Source organism: Mandrillus leucophaeus, unplaced genomic scaffold, assembly GCF_000951045.1.
Source record: "Mandrillus leucophaeus isolate KB7577 unplaced genomic scaffold, Mleu.le_1.0 Scaffold1034, whole genome shotgun sequence".
NCBI lineage: Eukaryota > Metazoa > Chordata > Mammalia > Primates > Cercopithecidae > Mandrillus > Mandrillus leucophaeus.
In genome coordinates, this window is record NW_012098477.1 from 410,384 (window position 1) to 434,488 (window position 24,105).

Genomic DNA, 24,105 nt, shown 5'->3' on the forward strand with positions numbered 1-24,105 from the left:
GGCATGCATTTTAATATATGAATTGCTTACATTCACCAGAAAGTGGAAGCCTTATGGAAATGACTGGTCTGGTACATTTACTGTTAAAAATGAATGCATTCACATTCTAAGTTATTTTGTAAGTTTGAGTAATGTCTCAGAGACTGGTCAGCTCCAGTGAGTTTACCATTGAGATCTAGGGCTTGCATGGTAGAGACACAGAATCTGGATCATGGGGGCTACACCAAGATTTTTCTAATTACCAAATTCATCAGACTGTTCTTGGTTGTTTTCCTACTTCATAACTGAAACATTTAACACTATTTATCACTCTCCCTCTTGAAATGCTCTTCAGCCTTGGTTTTCTGACATTACTATCTCCTGGTGTTTCTATTAGAGTTTACTAGATGTGGTCATTTAGCGTGTAGTGTGCATCTGTCAGTCTGCGCTGCAGAGGATATGGTGAATGTCATTTACTCTGGTGATTCAGTTAACCTGGGTTGTCAACAGAGCTCTACTGCACTCTTATCATTTCAGTATGTGATTAACCTAATTATTTTAACCATCGACTCACTCTATCACATCATTATAATTTAATTCTGTCTGTGTTACTACATGGTATAATTTTTTAATCATTTGTTCACTTTTTACTTGACTTTCTTCCCATGTTGTACTATACTAATCCTTGAGGGCACCTGTTCTCTCATCCTTTCCTGTATCTTCAACTAAAGCAGAAGCAGAAACAACAACAGGAGCCTTATAATTTGGTACTGCATTTTCCACTAATTAATTGCTTAGATATATAATTCTCACAAAGCATTCTGAGGGGTTCGGACTTCTCAATCCCTAAAATGAAGAAATTCAAATCAATTATATCTATGGTCCTTTCCTTTTTAACATTTTTCCTATACTTTAAGACTTATGATGAAAACTGATCAGGAAACTGGAAATAGCATGTCTTCCCCAAGTCACTTCTAAAAAATATCCCATGGTTATCATCAGTCCTGCCATTTTTCCACTATTCTGCTTCCAACTCCTTTCTTTCTTCGACTTCCACTTTCAAATCTATCACCACCTCCTGCTGCTCTTTCTTTTCTGCCAGCTCAGAGTCAGAGTCACAGAAGACAAGGTTACTATAGATCTTGAACTGTCAACCTGGCAGGCCAGATAGGAGAATGAAGGACTCATCAACTAGCCAGTAGCAGTCACTGTTCTTTGGAAGCCACCTTAGGACCAAATTGTTCAAGTAACTGAACTGTTATCTTCCCGAACTCCTGCAATTCCAATTGCCAGAAAACATCTAGATGTTGGACCTGCAGAGGACCTTAGCACACTTGTAGTACAACCTTTCCATTTCATACACACAATTGTGTTGAAAGAAGTCTCAACTTGTGAGGTGTAAACATGAAATTATCAATTTTTAAAATTGCTACTACTGCTGTGAACCCATTCTTCTTGGGTAGGAGGCTCCCTTAATGACTTCTTAGACTAATTCTGTAACCTTTTAATCACTTTATGTTACTAAAACAGTCTCATTGGAGTTATTAGACACAATCAAATCTAATTAATTTTGATTTTATAAAATTAATCAATTTAATTTTATCTTCTATTCAAAATTCTTTTCGGTCTCCAGAATCCTCCACCTGTCTACCACTGAGCATAGGTTAAGTTTATGACTCCAGTGGCTTGTTATGTGTTGGGAGGTAACGGGTTATGGCCATGGCCACACTACTCACATCTCTCCCTCTTCCCAAAATCAGCCCCTTCCTTGAGAGTATGAAGAAAGCAACTCTCCATGCTGTGTCGGCTCCCTGTTTTGTTTTAACTGCTATTCCTGTGTGAACACTACCTCATAAGTGGAGGTCAGATTGTGGTAGTGTAACCTTTTTGCCAGTTGTCACCATTTCTCTAGCATTATTCATTGTTCTTTCTCATTTGCAGTGATTCAAATGTAGGTGCTTTCATGGGAATACCTTTATAGGTTCTCCAGAAGAACTTATGTCCTATGCATCTGCACAGCAAAAAGAATGACCTATTCACTTATGGTTCAATAAATTCTACTTTCCTCTGGTCTCATTGCAGGCCACCCACTCCAGAGCCTCTTGTTATTAGAGTGTCCTCTTTGAGGGAGAGGGACAATATGGCTTAAGTTCTTGTCACTTTATTTTATGCCCACCTAACGCAGGCATACTTAAGTAAGTGGCACACAATGGAGGCTAACTCCTGGCACCCTCTCTCTCAGGTCCTTCACTTTGCCTTTTTCTGCAAACCCTAGCAGTGTCAGATTCTCTATCAGTACCTTGCCTCACAAAGTTTAAGTCAAAAGATGACCACAAACTCTCAACTTATTGGAGGGAATAATTAAGTAATCCCAAATGTTGTGGCTAAAGTGCTGGAGCACCTTGCTAAATGCCTTTCTTCCCGATGTTTAAGATCCCTACCATTCAGACCTCTAAGCTTCAAATCCTGGCTTTGCCATTCACTAGTTGTATAATTTAAACCTCTCTACCTCGTTAAAAACAAGGATGCTGATAGTACCTATTTCATAGGATTCCTGTGAGTATTAAATAGGATAAAGCCCAATGCCTGAATACAGACAGTGTTCAAAAAATATTAACAATTACCTGTGCTTATTTTGTTATTAGAAGACATCTTAGTTTCTCCATTATTATTCCTGCTTATGGAAATCAAGTTTTTAATCAAGTCATTGTGGTTTGGAGGAACTTCTTTTTTCTGCATTTTTGTATTCTATACAGTATTCCATATATTGTTATGCATATGGCTACTGCTTAAAAAATCAAGAAATACATTGCAGTCTCTCTGATATAATGCATTTTTCTGAAATGCAAATTAGCCTATATGCTATTGGCAAGCCAAGGAATAATGTCAATACAACATTGAAGTTGATTGAAACAAGATTCTTTTCTAGCAAGTTAATATTTTGGACTACCAAGGAACAGCTAACACAAATCTTACTAGCACAGTGGAACATGGCAAGGAATAGAATATTCTACACAGTAACTATTCACTTCAAAGTTTTCTCTTGGCTTAGTTTTACCACAAGTGTATCTTGAGCATGTTTATTCTCTGGTTTCCCCCTGTCTTTGTGTATTTTCTCTTTGTCATCTTCTTCCACCAACCTTTGAAAATGATCAAGTCCTAGATTTATTGTTAATTTTATTTATTACAAATTTAACGTATTTTTTAACTGCATAGTTCATTTAGTAGAAATACTAATGTTTATGTTAGTGCTCTGGTTATAGGTTTTGCATGATCTGTAACAGTATTTTTTTCTCTCAAAGGCTTGTTATTTTTAGTGTACTTTTGCAGAATGCAAAACAATTTAAAAAAATAAATATGTGTTACATGTTATGGCAGAAACACCTGTGTTATGTCCAAGAAAGATTTAAATTGAATGAGTGAAAGCCACTTCTCTCTTCTTGATTATGCAAGGGCTTAACTTCTCCAATTATTTAACTTGTACTTCCCTTATTCCCTTTCTGCTTACTGAATTATTCCTGTTAGCTAACAAATGCAATCCAGCATCTTATATAAAACAAGAATCCCCCCTTAACTCTGCATCTTCCTATACCACCATCCCATAGCAAAACTTCTCAGAACATTGTCTGCACGTGTTGCCTATACTTCCTCACTTCCTATTCACTTTTCTAAGCCCACTTCAGTTCGGTTTTTATACATATTACTCCACTGAAATTGCCATTGTTAAAGTCCCAAAAACTTCCATATTGCTAGATTCAGAGGATAATTGTATTCTCTATTTTACTTCACCTCTCAACAAGATTCAATATAATTAACCGTTTCCTCTAGAATTGTAGTCTCTTCTTAGCTTTAGTGACATAATTCCCTTAGAGTTTTCTTACCTTACCAGCTATTTTCTCTCGTCTCTGTTCTGGGTCTTCTGATGCCCATCTTCAAGATATTTAAATTTCCTAGAGTTCTGCTCTGAGACTTTCTCTGTTGCTTAATTTCTTTTTATCTGTCTTCAGCTGACCTCATCTTACTCAGTGGCTTTAACCTATGCCAGTGATTCTCTACTTTCTCTACTTTGTATATCTAATATAGATATTTCTACTGGTCTCCCACCTTTTTTTGGTAACTGTCTATTTAGCACAAACTCTTAGATACAATAAAGATGCTTCAAACTAAAACACTTCCAAACCGGAACACTTGGTTGATTTCTCCCCCAATTCTAGTAGTTCCCTTAAATCTAGTACTTCCTCAGTCTTCACCATGTAATTACTGTCTAGCCAGTAATTACAACCAGAAATTTAGGAATCATACTTTATACTTTCTGTGCCCTCCAATCTGCCAATAAGTCCCATTGATACCACCCCAGTATATACCTCAAACCCATCAACTTTTCTTTATACTACCACTTCTCTAGACCATATATCATATTTTGACTCTTAACCGTTTCCCAATATCTGCTTAAAAACCTATAGATTACATGATGACATACCTATCTATATATAGATAGATCGGTAGACGTTGAGAGAATGTGTGTGTACACACATATACTATACATACACATGTCTATGGTTTGAGTGTTTATCCCCTCCAAACTTTGTGTTGAAACTTAATTTCCAATATGGCAGTATTGAGAAGGGGGACCTGTAAGAGGTAATTGGTTCACAAAGATTCTACCCTCATGAATGGATTAACCTATTTATGAATTAATAGATTCATTGAATAATGGCTTATCATGGGAGTGAGACTGGTGACTCTAAAAGAAGAGGAAGAGAGTCTACAGCTTACATGCTCAGGCCCCCCCTTGCCATGTGATGCCCTGTGCCACCTACTAAGAAAGAAGTTCCTCACCAGTTAGGCCACTTGACCTTGGACTTCACAGTCTCCAGAACTTTAAGAAAGAAATTTATTTTCTTTATAAATTTCAGTCTCAGGTATTCAGTTATAGCCACAGAAAATAAACTAAGACATACATGAAAAGCCATCAAACTATATTAAGCAGAGGAATAGATAGATGATAGATAGATGATAGAGATATAGATATACATACACACTGTGTGTGTGTGTGTGCGCGCTTTCTTTTGCTTCACACAGTCTGATGGCCCTTCCTTAGCTTTCAAATAAAATCCCAACACTTTTTCATGTTCTGCCAGGCCCTCATGATCTGGCACTCATGAGTATCTCCAATCTCATTGTATGCCATTGGCCTTCTACTCTGTATGCTTCAACCCTGCTGTCCTTCTCTTAATTTCTACAATTCTCAAAAGTCTTTCTTTTTATGGGGACTTTCAACTTTCCACTGCTTGAAAATTCTTATCAAGATAGCCCTTGATAAATCTGAAGTTATCTTTTTCTTTTAAAGATAAATTGGCATCATGAGATTATTGAAATATATAGTTGATTGGTACAAATTCAATTTAGGAATTGAGAATATAAAAAATTTTTTACTTTACATTCTCTACTACAGACTTCTAATTAACTGTTGCCTCTTGGGTCATGCAGAAAAGATTTTCTTCATATATCTTTCTGCAACGTGACTGTGCTATTACCTGTGATAAAGAGGGCTGTTTTGTGTTTGGCAGCCTATTCTAGGGTGGGCCTTGTGTCAATTCCTTCTTTTGTCCACCTGTCTCTATTTGAACAACATAAAACCCTCATTCATAGGTGCAGCATGACTTAACATGTCAGTCACTAGATGCAGTTGTAAATTGCAAACAAAAAAAGATGGAAATGTAGATGTTGAAATAAAGATGCAATTTTTGGTTATGAAATGGTCATCTGAATGATCCATATTTATATTCATTTATTTATCATCAGTGAAAAATGTACAAATTTTCTAATTAAAAAACTTATAAATTCCTAATTATAATAAACTCTGCTCTATGGGAATGGCCACCAAAATGTCCCAAATTTTATGTCACTGCATCTATTTCTAATACTCAGTCTAATATTCTAATCACAGATACTCAATATCCATTTGTTGTCTTGAACCTCTATGATAATCTGCAAATGTTTCCTGTTTTGGAAGAGACAAAGGAAAAACTGTGATGAATATCACTGGAAACTGCCTATCAGGACCCCCTATTCCATGTTTCTCTGGACCTTTTTTCTTCTTCAGAATTTAGCAGTAGTTCTCAATCCTATCAGATCACATTTGATAGCATGCATTTATTCCTGTGTTTGTAAGGCATAAACCTGTAACCGTACTACAAACAGTGAGAATATTGCTGTGACACTGCATGCTCTATGCACTCCCAACAATCAATAATAGAAAATAAATGGTGACCAATGATGCTGGAGAAAAGAATAAATTATATTTCTAGTTTCTCTATAAAAAATGATATTACGATATCTCTGTCTGATGAAGGGAGATCAAATAGCATGTAACAACAATATTTTGAAAAAGAAGAGGATAGTGGAATATCTATTTACTTTTTATGAGTTTTATAATGTTTATGTCATTTGTCAACTGGTATATTTTGTAATCTTTTGTCATTAATTTTCTTGTCCTAAATAGTAATTCTAATATCTAATATTGTATTCAAAAATTTCTACTGGATTTTTTAAGGAGGGCCTCTTAAATTGTTTAAGTTTCAGGGCCTCAAACTGGATCTATCTCTGCTACCTACACACACACATATTTTTTAAATCAGTAAAATTCCCAGTTTTAAAATAAAGAAGAAATAAAGTGAAATAACTTTATAATAAGAAAGTATGTCCTTGATGAATATGAGTGCTACGAAAACAGACCGATGTGAGAATGCGGTATTGGTGACACAAATATCATGAACAGTGTAGCTACAGGTGATCTGGTTTCCTGAAACAGTGAAATATTCAAGGATGTTTTTCCAGTAAAAGCCAAGAATAATCTTTCCTCAATATACATGGTAGTTTCTTTTCTGTAAAATATAGTATATATGAGAAGTGCCAAAGATGATTTTGTGTTTATTTTTTACAGTCGTGTTTAAGGCTTAGATAATTATAAAATATCTGGCTGCACATTGAAAAGATGTGCAGAATCAGGCCAATTATTTAGGATGCAAGTCTGCCTTCAGTATTGCAGGGCATTTGTTTGCCTGCTGATGCTACAAATGTCTCCTGTATACCCATCATAGAAACAAGCAACCCTCAATACACATACACACATTCTCACGTATAAACTCACATTTCCTAAAGGCCTTTTGTAGGTGGTAACACAGAGTATGATTAGAAAGGTTCAGAATGCCTCCTGCCCCTCCCACTGTTCCCACGCTCACTCATACCCTCTCTCACCCACTAGAAACACACGGGTCACAGAACTGTTTAGCCAGGGTCCTGAAAAATTAGGTCTTCAAAAGTTGCCTATTAAAATGCAGATGACCTGGTCTGGACTAAGAGCTCTCATCTTTATCTGCTAACAGCCTAAAAGGATTCCTTTAAGAGATTTCTGTTTCCATTTTGTAACTGTGTAATTCTGTAAGGAAGCATAAAATAAACCTGGCCTACACTACAGTTGGCTTGAGGGTTGACTCTGCACAATGGGGATTTCTCTGTCTAGTACCACACCTGGAAATGATCTTCAAACTTCCTAACTCCACTTCTGCAGCCATGCGTGCGTTGGAGGTGTGGGTATGGGTATGTGTGTGATGATGTCTGTCTCATTGACATGACTGCTGCTGTGTGATCCCGGCTGCATCCTGTGAGAACACGGTTTTGCCTTCTGGACCCACCAGTGGCCTTCCGGGTTCTTCATCCTAAGGACAGACCAGGAGGATGGGAAAGGCTCTCTCTCTCTGCTGTTCTCAAGTTTAACTAAAGGCTTCTTGCAAAATATTTATAATATTCGTGAAAACTAATATATGCTCTGTTCTAACCACTTCAGCACATTAACTCATTTTGTGCTGACAACTACCCTTAAGGTAAGTACCACTACTATTTCCATTTTACTGACTCAAACTTGAGAGCTTATTCCTAGCCTGGACTCTTAATTAATCTTGCACTTAATTTCTTTAAATTATCTGTGGGTAAATTTTTATTTTTATTCTTTTAATTTTTTTAAATTTAGTATAATATTATGGTATTTCTTTAAAACTTTTTTAACTGGGTATGGTAGCACATCCTTGTAATCCCAGCTTCTTGGGAGGTTGAGGTGGGAGGATCACTTGAGCCTGGCAGTCAGAGACCACCTTGGGCAGCATAGTAAAACCCAGTCTCAAAAAAATGTTTTTTTACAAAAGGAAAACTTTTTTATACTACGACTTTCCTTAAGGATCTTCCTCAGAGGGTTTATAATATTGTTCTCCCCATTCTGAAGAAAATGTCAGCTCACTTAACATCTGTATCCGTTGGAAGACATGAAGGTAAGTTTGAAGCCCTTTGGGCTTCTTGGCTGGAATATACTATTTATAAGGCAGAGGTCATGATCCATTTGTTTGAGCCCACCTTATGGTTCAGACTGTACCCTTAACTACAAACACCACAAAGATGCTTCATCAGCAAAGTGTGAGTGGCTGATTACATATCTTGAAGGCAAGCAACTTGACATCTAGATGCCCACACCTATGCACTATAAAAGAGTGTGCATTATGCTCAGTGATATACCTTGGACATTCTGTCCCCTCCAAATCTCATGTTGAAATGTGGTCCCCAGTGCTGGAGGTGGGGCCTAGTTGGAAGTGTTTCGGTCATGGAGGCAGATCTCTTATGAATGGCATGGTGCCTTCCCCATGGTAATGAGTTCACATGAGAGCTGGTTGTTTAAAGGAAACTAGAAGCTCCTTTTTCACTCTCTTTTTTAGTAGTCCTGAGATTTTCCATTTATTTCCTTTGGATTTATTACTTTTAGACCCATTCAGGTCAAGAAAAGAAGTAAAAAAATATTAAAGCCACTGACTTTCTTGTGAAAATCTAACAGGCAGTCAGCATCTGCTATCGATGCTCTCTCTTGAGCAGAAACTCCTGTTCAGGGTGGCAAAAGAAAGTAAATGCAGCTGATATCCTCCTGGCCCTAATAACATAGAGGAAAAAGGAAAGAATTCCTCTCTCCTTTCTTCTTTTTAGGCATGTCTATGAAATATACATAGCTAACATGCCAACAGTACCAACATTGTGTGGCTGTGAGTTGAGATGTCAGGGCCTGAATCAAGAAAGGGAACTTACAGAACAGAGAGTTGGTTTACATCAGTGATTTCTTATTTGTGGGTTATGGAACCTGGGAATCCAAGGAATTTCTGCATGAGGACTATTAATCCATGTGCACTTAATCACAAAGTGAAGACTCAATGAATAAAGATATCTTTATCTATCTGTCTGTCTACCTATCTATCTATCTATCTATCTATCTATCTATCTATCTATCTATCTATCTATCTATCATCTATCTGGTCATGAGCATGGGTTCTTAAGCCATATTGCCAAGTTCAAATTCTAATTCCTTTACATAGCAACTGTGTGCCCTGGGACAAGGTACTTAACCTCTTCATGCTTTGATTTCCTTATTCTTAACTACATAGAGTTGGTAGGAGGACGAAAATAGATACGACATGTTGCATAGTTGGCCTTGTATTTGATTCTCAGGGAGCGATCAACATTTATTAGGCACGTAAACATCATGAGCAGACAGACCTTCTGCACTTTCATCATTTCATATTCAATTTCGTATGAACCTCACCTAGTTTTAGAGAACTTTGAGAATGAGAAAGAAGTCAGCAGATTGATTTGGTTTTTCTGCTTCCCAATTTTGGAGAAGGGCACACAGGCCAACACACTGTATAGGCTGAGCCTTGATCCTCCTTCTGTCAGCCATGTCCCAAAACACAAAAGTTCCTGCCAAAAGCCTCTCACACTGGATCCAGATGCAGGGGCACCTCACAGTCCTCAAGCCCTGTAGCTCATGCACATCCATTTGTTTCATTTTTCCACTGCTGCAAAGTGAAATCTAGATTAAGGTTTCCAACATCAAATAACAGGTCCACATTTGGGGATAGTGATGCTCTTTATGTATTGAGCATGCCTGTACCCAGAATCAGAAGCAAGAAGTGAAATTTAGACACACCCTACTGATTTCAGCGAACATATGTTCCTGATGTGGACAGGCTGGGTATGAGATATCAACGGCACACTCCACCCACATAATGGATATGAAACTTGAAGGACATTTTTTTGATATATAAGATAAAAAACCTGTAGAATTCAACTATGTATCAGCCCGTTCTTCCAGGGAGGAACAGAACTCTTGTTTAATCTTAGTGTTAATGTGTTCCTTCTGAGTTCTTGTTCTGTTCTTTTGGGTATCTGTAGTTATATGCTATGGAAATTAGGGTATGGCTTTTTCTTTCTGACGTTGTTAATGGTTTGCTTTTTTGGGGTGGGGGGTGTGCTGGGAAGATGGGTAGTTTGGTTTGCTTTTTAGGCTTTAATGAGCTGCTTTTATTGGACTGCTACATTTTTGCTGTTACTGCTACCAAAGCACTTCCTTTATTTCAATACTGGTCACTTAAGCAAAAGTTTTAGAATGATAAAGCCAAAGCTTCAGAAAGCTTTAGAAATGAAAGTGGCCTCTCTAACTCCAAAGCTGATACTCTCCGAACTAGGAATAGTATCTCTCGGTGAGCCCTGCTCTATCTCCCATCTAAATAGGAGCTATTTAGACAACGACTTCAGAGGAAGCCTTTAAATAGACTATTTGAATCATGGTAAAATGACTATCTCTGAGAGACAATTTGATTATAGGTTCCATGTCCTAGGAAAAAGGAAACCAAAATATCCCCTGGACAAAGTCTCAACAAAGTGGTAAAGTAGAATCTTTCCCCATCTCTTCCAGGGCTTAGGGCTTCAAATACTGCCCGCTGACAGCACCTCAAAAACTACATCTTCCCTATTTCCTCCTCCTTCTCTTCTCCAATCCTATCCAACAACTTTCTGCATTCTGTTCTTTCCTGATTATGCTCTCTTCTTCGTGACCATGGAGAGGATTGAGATTGTGTAGATATATTAAACTGACATAAGATGCTGTTTATCAAATAAAACGTACCATGTAGTTTTATTTATACTATGACAATAACTTTAATCCAGTCAAAATTAATACTTCTCCTACAAGTCTTTAATAAATAATGGTAATAAAGAAGGCAGAAATGTGTTTATTGACCATCTTTTACATGCCAGATGCTGTACGATTCATTTTATTTCTTTTTTATCTTATTAAATCCCATAATATACCCATGGCCTGGATACCATTATTGTCCCTATTTTACAGGTAACCTTCAATCACATAAAGATTAGGAACATTTGAATTCAGAACTTTAAACACAAACAACTTGTACTTTTCATAGTAACTTGCTGTTCCCTTTAAGGTCTGTCACTAAAACATAGCATGTCCTGGGCTCAGTACCTAACCTTTCTTATCTGAAACTTAAATTCCTATTTATTAACCTTTTTAGCCCAATATTTTCTAATTCCACAGAAAGCTAAAGGTTTTGGTTAGATCCTCATGTGGAATGACTGATTTCATTCAATAGACTTAATTCAGCAGTCTGTGAGGAAAATCAAGGTATTTGGTTTCTCAAATACCAGGGAATGGTTCCTCAAGTGCTTCAGATGTGAAGTGGGTATAAGTACGTTGTCCTTGTCTTCTTCAGAGTTTTGGTAAAGATAAAATAGAACACTCATGTAAAAGCAATCTTTGCAAATGACAAACCACTATAGGACATTAATAGAGTTTTCATCTCCAGTATCATCATTAATACCAGATCCTGGAAGAAAGTTCAGCCTTGACCTAGAGCCAAAAAACAGAAGTAGTAGTAAAGGAATCCTGCAGAAAGGCCCTGCTGTGTATTTAAAGGAGAAAGGGTGATAGTGTTGGAAAATTACAATATTAAAAGTGAACAAAAGCTAGGAAGTAAAATAAAATAAATTGTATGTCCTAGATCCCTGTAAGTAATGGTTTAACGTCTGCCTTCCTGTGTTCTGAGCCAGATTAGGGCACAGTAGAGAAAAAAGGAGTCTCTGAAAATGTTTCCAATTTGGCTGGTCAGATAGTGGATCTTTAGTGAATCAGATGAAAATTTGTGGATTTGTGGACTAACTGATGAGCAGGAAATTAAACAAGAAAAGTGTTGGTAACTCTGGTGAATCCCAAAAGAAATCAGCAGTTGCTAGCCATGCTCCTGAATAATAGTACATCATATGACTAAGAATTTGACTTAGGGGTTAGATTTTATGTGTTTGAACATTTAATAGCTGACACCCCAAGAAAAGTTACTTAACCTCACTAAGATTCAGTTTTCCTATTTATAAAATACACATAGTGATGGTACATACTTTGTAGGATTATTATAAAAAATAAATGAAATATCAAGTTTATTTAGGATAACACCTGGCATATGTTTGGTATTCAGTAATTAGTTGCTGCTGTTTTATTCTGCCCTCCCTTGCAACCCACTTTTCTAAGTTGTAAACTAAATAGTTGTATACTGATTGACAGATTTTAAAAAGCTTGTGATTGTGCTATACCCATGCCTCTCTCTCACCAGATTCCAGGTGTATATGTGGAGGGGGGATAGGGAGTGGAGTAAGGGGGTAAATATTAAAATTGCCCAGTTTGGCACCATCCTGAATATTATCTCTAAAGAAAGAAGCAAAACCAGGCACAGATGATGGGTTAACCAGATATGATACAGAAAACATTTCCTTCTGCTTTTTGGTTTTAAGCCTATATTTGAAGTCCTAGATCTCTCCAGCACAATCAGCACCAGGAGCTCATGAAGAAGATGGCTCCTGCCATGGAATCCCCTACTCTACTGTGTGTAGCCTTACTGCTCTTTGGTAAGTAGAGATTCGATTACCCCTCCTGGGGTCCTTAAAATTTTATGTATGTAGATCTCATCCCCACATCCAGATTCTAGTCATCTGGCAATAAAGAAGACTGCTGGACACTAACTTATCCTTTCTGAACTTTTGCAGCTCCAGATGGCATGTTAGCAGGTGAGTCCTCTGTTCTTGTTCCCTTGGTGTTTCAACATGTCTGGGCATTGCTTTCCTCTCACTATTTTCTTCGTCCCATCACTTCTGCTTTCTAATGAGTATGAATCTGTTCCTTGGCCAACCTACTTTCCCTCTCCACCTTACCTTGTCTTTCTTCTTTTCCCTGATTCATTGCATTCTCTCAAGTCATTTTCTCCTCTGTTTTAGTCAATAACCATGTCTGTTGCACATATACATGTCTCATTCTCTCTCCTAGACACTTTGACGTAATCTCACTCCATAATTGCATTATTATTATTGCCATTTTATAATTGAATATGCTGAAACTCAGTGATTTTGTGGTGGTTACCTGGCTAAGGAACTGGATTCCAACATAAGTTCCTTGGATCTAAGTCCAGTTCTCTTCTGACTATATCACCCTTTTGTTATCACCATTTATCTACTTCTTTGGTCTCTGTTCAAATTTGCACTACATCCTCTTGTTCCAGGAAGCCATTCAAGACTGACTTTCTTAGTGCCTCTCACTACTTTCTGGAACTGACATATGTTTTTCACTCTGTGTATACTTACAATTAAATCGTCATAAATATTCAGAACTTGGAGAAACCTTATATTTCATCTAGTCCAATAACTTTATCCATCCAGAATTCACTCATTCATTCACATAATAAACATTTAATGTAGCAATGGTTGAACATGGCAGATAGTGTTTCTACCTCAAAAGAGATTGCAGTCCTCATTTACAGATACTGAATTGAAATGAACAGAGAAGTTGAGTGAGTCAGCTCAAATCACATAGTGAATTGGTCTCTTTGTTTTTAAATCTCCTGCATATGTGTCCTGCCTTTCTCCCTGTGTTGGGCATTCCCTGGGGCCACAATACTATTTTCTCAGTTCTTTAATCCTTCCCCTAGAAATTAAAACAAGGTATTATCACCAACAGTACAAGTACATGTTGACCACTGATTGTCAGAATATTGCTACATTTGTACTTTTAAGCCTGGACAGTTTTCAATGACTTTTTTTCTCTCTACATCTCTTTTCATATTTTTATCTTCTTGAAGTCCCTCAGAAACCTACGGTCTCCTTGAATCCCCCGTGGAATAGAATATTTAAAGGAGAGAATGTGACTCTTACATGTAATGGGAGCAATTTCTTTGAAGTCAGTTCCATGAAATGGTTCCACAATGGCAGCCTTTCAGAAGTGGCAAATTCAAGTTTGAATATTGTGAATGCCGACTTTGAGGACAGTGGAGAATACAAATGTCAGCACCAACAATTTGATGACAGTGAACCTGTGCACCTGGAAGTCTTCAGTGGTAAGTTCCAGGGATATGGAAATACAGATCTCTCATGTGAGTGTTGGCCCATCTGAAGACGGAAAAAAACAGGTTATTCCGAGAGTTAGGACACCAGAGTGGGATTCAAGGTCTCTCATTTAAGACCCCTGCATCTCTCTTCTACCCCCTTTCCTTTTGATTACTCGTATGCCTTCTTTCAATATTCTAGTCATCTCTCGCTATTATTCCGCCACCCTATTTTCCTCTGTTTTTTCTACCTAGATTCAGGTACATATTATGTGGTCAAACAGCATGACATATATGTGAACATTTCAAAGAGTTGTGTGTCTGGAATAGGACCAAAAGGTTTGACTTAAAGTTTTGCTCTGCATAATCCATATGCCATGACCTGAATATTAGGTTGTACTCTTCATTATGAAACATATTTGGGTACATTTACTCATGTCCTCTATTGTTACTTAAGAACACATATTTCATGCTTGTTTCATCTTTATCACTCTCCTACTACCAACAATTAGCATAGCATGCTTAGGCACATGTGGCTTAATCAGCAAATGTTGAATAAACAAACTAATAATTTTGAATAGTGACCAATAGGTCTCTTTTATACTCTATATTTTTCTCTTGAGTGAAAAAAAAATGTTTCAACCTCCATATGTAAATTCCAAACACAAACTAAAGCAATGTAGAATAGCTTATTTCCTTGAGTAGGTTCTAGAGAAGTCCTTAAGGATTGGTCCTAAATTAAATATACTTATTATGCTAGCGATATTTCCTTCCAAAATTCTCCTTTAATTAATGCCTTTTAATTTTTACAAAAACATTAACCATAGAATGTGATTCTTGTCTTTCACTGACTCATTAGTGACAAATGTTTGTTGAGTACTTACCAACTCCTAAGTAGTGCTACCAATGCCTAAGTATTGCTACCAACTCTTAAGTATTATGTTGGACATTCAGAATAGAATGTGGAACCAGATAGGACCCCTGACTTCTTGGAGCATAGAGCTATATGGGAAGAGGACATTAAACAAAAAATTACACAAGTAATTAATTTAAATTGTACATGTTTTGAAGAAGTTTTTGTGACAACTATAATTAACACTAGAACTGGGAAGTTTCTGTAAGGTAAGAGAGGACAAAATAGACACTCTCCCAAGCTAAAATTCCTAAGAAAGACTGTTTATTTTCCCCTAACTAACTAGAACTAGCAACAGAATATCTGAAAGCAAATCTGGCTTTCAAGTATTCCATGTATGGACTCAGCAGGGAGGTCTGAGAGGCTTTGTGGCCCCAGACTGACTTTTCAGGAGGAGAAAGAATTTATCAGTACAGAAGACAGGCTCTAAGCATTATTTTGTGCCCTTTAAAAATCCACTTTATGAGCCAAAAAGTGGGTTAATGACAATTCATAGTTTCTGACACATGTTCTATGCATGACTGTCTTTTATCTATTCATTCTCTCCCTCTTCATTTATTGTTAAATAAATAACATAATGAATGTTCTTCAGACTGGCTGCTCCTTCAGGCTTCTGCTGAGGTGGTGATGGAGGGTCAGCCCCTCTTCCTCAGGTGCCATAGTTGGAGGAACTGGGATGTGTACAAGGTGATCTATTACAAGGATGGTGAAGCTCTCAAGTACTGGTATGAGAACCACAATATCTCCATTACAAATGCCACAGTTGAAGACAGTGGCACCTACTACTGTACGGGCAAACTGTGGCAGCTGGACTGTGAGTCTGAGCCCCTCAACATTACTGTAATAAAAGGTGAGTTGGTAAAGGAAAGGAAAAGCATCCACAGCAGGGGAAGGAAGAGAGGACATCTGAGCCTGAGTGGGTGCAGTTTATAGAAGGGGGGCACCTGTGATACACTGGAAAGCCTACTAGACTTGCAATGAGGAGACCTGGGTGATAGTATATATCTCAATCTCTGTTTCAAAGTCTTGACTTGTTAAATGGTGATAGTAATACCTGCTCACACTATGAAATTTTTATGAAGATTAATGTAGTGATGTTTGTGAAATGACTTTGTAAACTGTTAAGCACTACCCAAGCATAACAGATTGTGATTACTATTTTGATCTCAAAGTCATCTGTTGCTCCTGGGGAGAACACTTATATTTATCAAATTGAAAAAAAGTTTCAAAGTTGAATGAAAAAAAGATGTAAAGAGCTTGAGGAGCCCATTCCAGCTTAGGAGGGCTGGGAAAGGAAACCAGCAAGTGAGTAAGTTGTGTGCCTGTATATTGAGGGAGAAGGGAATGGACTTGATATGGAGAGGGTAGGCAGGTGGACTACCTCTATGGCCTGCAAGAAAAACTGCTCTCTCCAAACTCTGTATAAGAGAGGGAGCCTGTGAAGTATTCACTTCCAAAGGAGAAAATTAGACTTTTCCTTCACACTGTACATACTAATGTCTAAAAAAGCATGAGGTCAAAATACAGAATTAAGCCCTAACAGTTCTATGTTAACTAAATTGAGATCTAAGTGCTATATACTTGCCTCTAGGCTTCCAGTATCGTCATCTGTAAAACAGAAGATTTGGTCTAGACCCCATTAGAATCATTTGATGACTTAAAAAAATATATTGATGCTCATGTCTCATTTCTTGAGATTCTGATTTAACTGGCTTGGAGTGCAACCTGGGTATCTGTATTTTTCAAAGGTCTTTCACATACTGGCAATGTGTAGTCAATACTGAGAATCACTTGTCTAGGTGATCTTTAAATGATTTCTGGATGTATTGGATTCTGGATGTATTCTGAGGCTCTATAATTTGAGAATAATCACAAAAATCAATGCAGTTTATAAACAGACTAACAGAATCACAAAATAATAGAATTGGAAGGCAATTTAACTAGTGCAATTTCTTCATTTTGCCTAACAGGCATGTAAGAAATGATGACTGATAATTGAATAATAGGCATTGATGACTCCTGCCCTCACTTTGTCTCCTTTCCACTCCTTAATTATATGTGAATTCTGGTCTTGTCATTTCCAAGAAGGGGTTTATCTTTCCTATAATCTTCCCCACTGGGCACACTGGCTACTGGAATTATGAGGAAATGCTCAGGACTCCCTATGGCTCCAGGGAGCACCAACAGAGCAACTCAACCTAGCACTAATCTGAATGTTTTCTCTATGCTCTGGATGCCACATCATGCTAAAAATGAAGGACAAAGCTTGGTCTTTCTCTTAGGGAGGATGAACCTCTGAACCTCATTCTTCAGTTCCCAATATGAATTATGTTTCTCATTGCATCTGTTTTCCACTACAGCTCAGCATGACAAGTACTGGCTACAATTTCTTATCCCATTGTTGGTGGCGATTCTGTTTGCTGTGGACACAGGATTATTTATCTCGACTCAGCAGCAGGTCACATTTCTCTTGAAGATTAAGAGAACCAGGAAAGGCTTCAAACTTCTGAACCCACATCCTAAGCCAAACCCCAAAAGCAACTGATATAATTACGCCAGAAATATTTGAAACATTACTTTTTTTTTCAGCATCAGCAATTACTACTCAATTGTCAAACACAGCTTGCAATATACATAGAAACGTCTGTGCTCAAGGATTTATAGAGATGTTTCATTAAACTGAGTGAAACTGGTTAAGTGGCATGTAATAGTAAGTGCTCAATTAACATTGGTTGAATAAATGAAGAATGAATAGATTCAATTTATTAGCATTTGTAAAAGAGAAGTTCAATTTCAATAAAATAAATATAAAACCATGTAATGGAATGCTTCTAAGTATTCAAGGCTTCCTAGTTTGTTTTCTTCTAAAGGCAAGAACCATGCAGTTCTAGATTGGAAATATCCTCTCTTGACTATTGTAAGTGTGATCTAGGAATGAAAAGGCATAGGAGGATGCCAGTGAGGTGGATCATTTTTATGCTTCTTCATCAGTTTACTATATATAAACTTTCAGTTCTTGGCAGAATCAGGGACAGTCTCAAGACATAAGACTCTCAGGATGAAGTACAGTCCAGGATTCCTCTGTGATTGTTTTGCCCCTCCCAAATTTATATCTTGAACTTATATCTTGTATCTTTATACAGCACCTGAACCAAGCATTTTGGAGAAATTCCAGCAAATAATAATAACCAAAACCCTCAGCTGTGAAAACAGTCCAGGACTGAATAAGATCTTGGGCAAAAGAACTAGACAGTTTTGGTTTATTTTCCTTTTCATTTTATGTCTTCATCATATTCTTTGGAGGCTCATTCTTCTGTCATAGAGTAAATGGGATTAAGTTTTTACCTATGATTTATTTTTTAAATTTTTTGTAGAGATGGATTCTTGCTATTTTGCCCAGGCTGGTCTCAAACTCTTGGCCTCAAGCGATCCTCCCATCTCAGCCTCACAAAGTGTGGGATTACAGGTGTGAGCCACTGCACCTGGCCAAGTTTCTTCTTATTATAAAGCTATCCATTAGAAAGAGACTAAACCATACAGAAAAAGACATCAATTCAAATCCTGACTCTTCTACTTTCTAGATTTGTGATCTGGGAAAATCTTCTTATACCTCCATGGACTTCAGTATTTCATTTGTGCAAAGAAAACATAATAATCATCTTGTCTACCTCTTAGAGTTCTTCTGAGAATCAAATAAGAGTCTGTATTTGAAAGTTATTTGTAAATTGCAAAAATTTATACAAATTTAGGAACTTTTAGCACCTGCATGAGACCCAGTCTTTGCCACCACTACCCCCTACCCCCATGACCCTGACCATAGAAATGTTTATACTCAGGGCTTAGAGAAAGCAGTAGGGAAGATGGGCAACATATTGCTGGTGCTGGCTGTGGATTCATGGAAGTCAGTGAAAGATCAGAGTGCCTGTAGCTTGTCCATGCCTTAGAACAATTAAAGTATGAGGAAGTGTGGCTGGGGAGAAAACTTTTAAATATCCATGAGACCTACAAGTCCCATTTTTTCCAAGGAATGTTTTTGGGCCAGAAAGAACAGGGAAATTACTAAAACATTTTTTTCTTTTTTTTTAAACTTTGGATAAGGATCTGGTATTACCTTTCTTCACACTCTCCTCCACTTAAAAAAAAAAAAAAGTCTGGCCAATGGAGAAGAGATTTCTCCTCAGCAACAGGCCAGGCAAAGTTTCCCTGGGAGACTCCCTGATGTTGCTTCAGAATGCTTCCCCTGCCACCTCCCCAAGGTCTATCTTATGTTTTAGCCTTGGGACCAGGCTTTCCACCACATTCATTAACCACACCTTTCTCCCCAGTGCTCTACATAGCACATCAGCATTTCAGGCATCAGGCTAAACAGCAATTTACCCCTTTATTTCAGACAAGGGATTGAGGCCAGTGATGCAGACTTCAAAACTGAGAGATTTGATATGGATAAGAAAGTCCGGGCTTGATCAGCTTGAGATACATTTTCTGAGAGATTTTCTAGGTTCTTGAGTACCACATTTCACTTTTATCTCCCCTTTACCCTCACTGCAAGATTAAGGGGACTATGGATAGAACACAGGTCTGGATATCCAATCTGTTAACTAGCTGTGATTGGGCCAAGTTACTTGCCAGTCTCTGAGATTCTATTTTTTCTTTGTTAAAACTAGGAATCTGGTGGAGGTGGTCTCTAAGGTCCCTTAGAGCTCAGATATTTTGTAATTTATTACTTTAAGTTCATATGTAGTAATTATCCAGGCACTAAGGCTCAGAATGCATTCCCCAAGAAGCTCCAGTGCAAAATTTTCCTTCGTCCTCCATACATTGGTCTTTTCTTTCACTGTGCTCTTCCGTGTACAGTATCTAAATTCCACATTTGTGCCAGACCTGTCTGGGTTTATACTCATTTATTTCTACCCATTTTCTTCTCGATAGTCATACATCTCTTGCTCCAGAGGGAATGTGGAACATAGGGTCAGGGCTTGAGTATTTTGTGGACCCCTAAAATATGGCACTTATAAAGATGTCTTTACCCATGAAACACTTTTTACTATGCCAGAGATGGAGTACATGTGTTATAAAGATGATTGGAATAGAAATAATTCACTCTAGATTCACCCTTGTCACCCCCTTTATCACTTTCTTTCTCTTACCAAATTGGTCAAGCCCAGTTCATAGGGCAAAATTTGCTACCCCATGAATTGCTGTTCCAAATTGGCAGACAAAAAATCATCATGAATTCACAATAGTTAGGGGCTGATTTTCTGAAAAACAAGTCAGTAGCTTCCCACTGGTGGCCAATGGAAGACAAACTCCTGTGACCACCTTCAGAGTGGAGACTCCGACAAATGGTATACCTTGTCAGTATATTGGGGAGTTGAGTACTTGAAGAAGGACTCTGATCTTTCCCTCTTCTCATTAAATGGGAAATGGTGACAACCTGGAGATGGAAGTTTTATGCTGAGGATGGCAGAGGCACCTGCCAGCCTAGGACTCTAGATAATCTCAGAGAGTCGGGCTGTCTTCCTGCCATAGCTGATCTGCCCAGCTCTGGACAGCTACTTACCAAGCAAGCCCAAGTCTCTATCTGGAACTTCATCAATCGCTACAACATTCCCACCACAAACCTTTTACTCTATCAATGTGCTCACCACAACACTTCACTTATATATTTCACTTATGACAATGACACTCTTCCCCTTTTTGAAAATTAAATGGCGTAAGTCCACTTTCAGTCTTTCCTGTTATTTCCAATTTTCAAATATCATTGACAATTGTCAGCAAGTTCTCTGCAAGGTACTAGCATCAGGCTGCAATGAAATGGAGACTGCTCACAGATAATTTTTTGAAAAGAAAAGAATGACTTCCTGTGGATTCTGAGAAAAGTTCAGATTTTAATTTTTTAACTAGTTTCCAAGAAGATAATACTGCACTGCTGCCAACCAAATTGAATCACAGTAAATATAGTTCAATAAATGGAATAAAATTATTTTAAATTAAAATCCAGGAGCCACTGATCTGCATTTGCTAGAATATATCAGGGCTGAAAGTTTGAATTCTACACTTACGTTAATGGCTGTTTTAGAAATGAGATCCTAAAATGTTGCAGGTTGAGGTCCCTGGAAAACAGACACTGAGACAGAGATTTGAACACAGCATGTTTATTAGCTCTCAGCATGTACACTTGTGAAGAAGTGAAGAAAGCAATATTGGACAAAAACAAAAAAGTTGAAATGTGATGTAGTCAAGAAAAACCTCTGGTGCTGGGAGAGCCCTTCCTACTTATCTTAAGGCAAAGCAATACCCTAAATAGACAAACCACTGGAGGTAGTATATCCCTGGGAAGGGAGCATGACCTTGGAACAAGCAGCTGTTTAACAAGGACAATTCTTGAAGAGGAACTCAGCTGAGAGCCATTAGCCCAAGGCACTCCCAGCAGCTGGAGGAATGCTTGTGTGGGTTCTGAAGGAGTGCAATCCAGGTGATGTGCCACAGCATTCACCAAATACAACTTCAGACAGCAGACAGTGTGACATTGGCCAGCAGACCTTTACCCAATGGCTTCTACTCAGACTCAGCAGAACTACTAAGCAAAGATTTAAAAATTGTCTCTTGACCAACCTCACAGCAACGAACTATATCATTTCTAGAAATCTAGACACTAAAACAAAGATATCTTTTATCACCAGTCAGACTTCACATGACAATTTTTGGCAAAGCAAGACACGTAAACTTGACTTAAATAACTTATTTCCAATGAATTGTCCCATTTTCAGCATCCAGCAGACTTTACCACACTATCAGAAGTGATGTCTTGCGTCTACGGGATCACCCCATTGGATTGGATGGATTCTGGATACGGCAGGACTGTATTTGAAACTCAAGGTATGCTTGTTCCTCAGTATAGAAGGCCAGAGTGCAATGGAATGATAAGAGAGAATATCCTTCCTTGCACCAGTACATATATTTTCACCTCCTGTGATGCTCAGGCATAAAATGCTGTTTATAACTCAGGTTTAAAGTTGGGAGTATAGAAGAAGAAACTTCTGAAAATTTACCCCTGCAGGCTTAGGAGCTCACTGGAAAATTTTTAAGTCATGCATCAGATTTCTGTCCGTTAATAATTCTTTTCAGAAATTGTAGTTAAAGTGCTTATGTTTATAAAACTATTTCAGAGAGTTTTATGTCAACCTGGCAAGAGGAACTATACTTTTGCTGATCCTTTCAACCTGCATCCTTTTTACTCTTGTGCTGAGTATATGAAAAGTCTTAACCTTTTCAGCATGTTCTTCTTTTCAATCTGAGTTTTCTGATCTGGGCATCTCAGGAATGTGGACAGTTCATGTCTGTGTTCTCAGTAGCTGATGCTTTTTTTGCTTTCCCACATCTGTACTCTTTCCTAGGTCAGTTAGAGCAGTTCCATCAACTTGGAAGGTCTGCCTCTAGCTTTTTTTTTTTTTTCTTTTTTTTCTTCTTTTACAAGAAAACCTGCAGTGTCCACAGAAATTCATATGTGTGTGTATTATCTTCTAACTTATTTGCTTAAAATGTGGCACAAATTATTCTGACACCCTTAACAGTCAACTGGAAAATCTTTCTGAGGTGGTTTCCAAACATTTTGCTCATTAGCTTTTTAGAACTCTGCTGGACTTTATGTTTTTTTGTTTTGTTTTGTTTTGTTTCCAAGTCTAGCTCTGTCACCCAGTCTGGAGTGCAGTGGTGCAATCTCGGCTCACTGCAACCTCCACCTCCCAGGTTCACGTGATTATTCTTCCTCAGCCTCCTGAGTAGCTGGGATTACAGGCGTGCACCACCACGCCCGACTAATTTTTGTATTTTTAGTAGAGACGGGGTTTCACTATGTTGGTCAAGCTGATCTCGAACTCCTGACCTCGTGATCCACCCACCTCAGCCTCCCAAAGTGCTGGGGTGACAGGTGTGAGCCAGCGCGCCTGGCCAGACTTTGTGTTTTAATGGAGTTGTGTAACTCAAAATATTCTCAGGGTGTGTGTAGCTGTGTGCATGTGTATGTGAGTGCATAATCCAGGCGTGCATTTTTTTTTCCTACATTCATAACCATATACTAAGCTATTTTGTAAATGTTCTGGAGCAGAGCATAGACGATCACAACAAGCTCAAACAGAAACCTCCAGTTTTAGTACTCAGTTCAATTTAGTCTAGTCTTCTTGGTCCCATACAAAAGGGCATTATTGAAAGAGCATTAAAAATTAATACATATTTATAAACTCAAAGAAAAAGGCTTCACAACCTCTCTTCGTAAAGGAGACAGGGGCTTTTGCCCCATGGCTCTGTGCAGAGCATCTCCTTGTTTGCCCCATGGCTCTGCGCAGAGCATCTCCTTGTTCCTCAGGCTGTACACAACAGTGTTCAGTAGGGGAGTGATGACAGTGTAGATCACTGTGATGAGTCTGTCCTGTCCCAGGGAACTCTGGGACTTAGGCTTCAGGTAGATGATGGAGGCACAGCCATAGTGGATGATGACCACTGTGAGGTGGGAGGCGCAGGTGGCAAAGGCCTTCTTCCAACCTTCAGCTGAGGCAATTGTAAGAATGGTGGAGATGATGAGGACATAGGAGACAAAGACCAGGTCCATAGGTAGGACAAGGACACAGACACTGACAACAAAGTTGATGATCTCATTGACAGTGGTGTCTGTGCAGGCCAGCTTCAGCAGGGGTCTCACATCACAGATGAAGTGGGAGATGACAAAGGTATCACAGAACAGCAGGCCAAACACAGATGTTACTTGGACAATGGTCATGCAAGGTGGCCATTGGACAAAGGCCAATCCCCAGTGACACAGAGGCCAGTTGGATACAGGCCCTTTTACTCATGATGACTGAACACCTTAGGGGGTTGCAGATGGCCACATAGCGGTCATATCCCATGACTGTGAGCAGGAAGCAGTTGTTGATGCCAAAGGTGAGATAGAAGAAGAGCTGA

The 24,105-nt window shown here is 38.3% G+C and overlaps 2 protein-coding genes and 1 pseudogene across 3 annotated transcripts in view; 1 reads left to right on the forward strand and 2 right to left on the reverse strand.

Annotated features, from left to right (window-relative positions):
- LOC105538849 (olfactory receptor 10J1-like) overlaps positions 1-7,556 on the reverse strand; it is a 22,307-nt gene extending 14,751 nt beyond the window's left edge. The window contains 1 exon segment of the mRNA XM_011978821.1: positions 7,513-7,556. Within this exon segment, the coding sequence (XP_011834211.1) occupies positions 7,513-7,556 (44 nt within the window).
- A 5,128-nt stretch (positions 7,557-12,684) lies between these two features.
- Positions 12,685-17,968, forward strand: FCER1A (Fc fragment of IgE, high affinity I, receptor for; alpha polypeptide). Of its 2 annotated transcripts, none has more exons than XM_011978731.1 (5): positions 12,685-12,768; positions 12,907-12,927; positions 13,992-14,246; positions 15,740-15,997; positions 17,508-17,968. In XM_011978731.1, exons 1-5 carry the CDS (start codon positions 12,705-12,707, stop codon positions 17,690-17,692), a joined length of 783 nt encoding a protein of 260 aa, XP_011834121.1. In that variant the 5' UTR covers positions 12,685-12,704; the 3' UTR covers positions 17,693-17,968. The 2 variants fall into 2 exon arrangements, with proteins under 2 accessions (XP_011834121.1, XP_011834129.1); XM_011978739.1 differs by having other exon boundaries at positions 12,691-12,768; positions 14,091-14,246.
- Positions 17,969-23,380: 5,412 nt separating this feature from the next.
- The window catches only part of LOC105538855, a 3,180-nt pseudogene continuing 2,455 nt past the window's right edge, over positions 23,381-24,105 (reverse strand).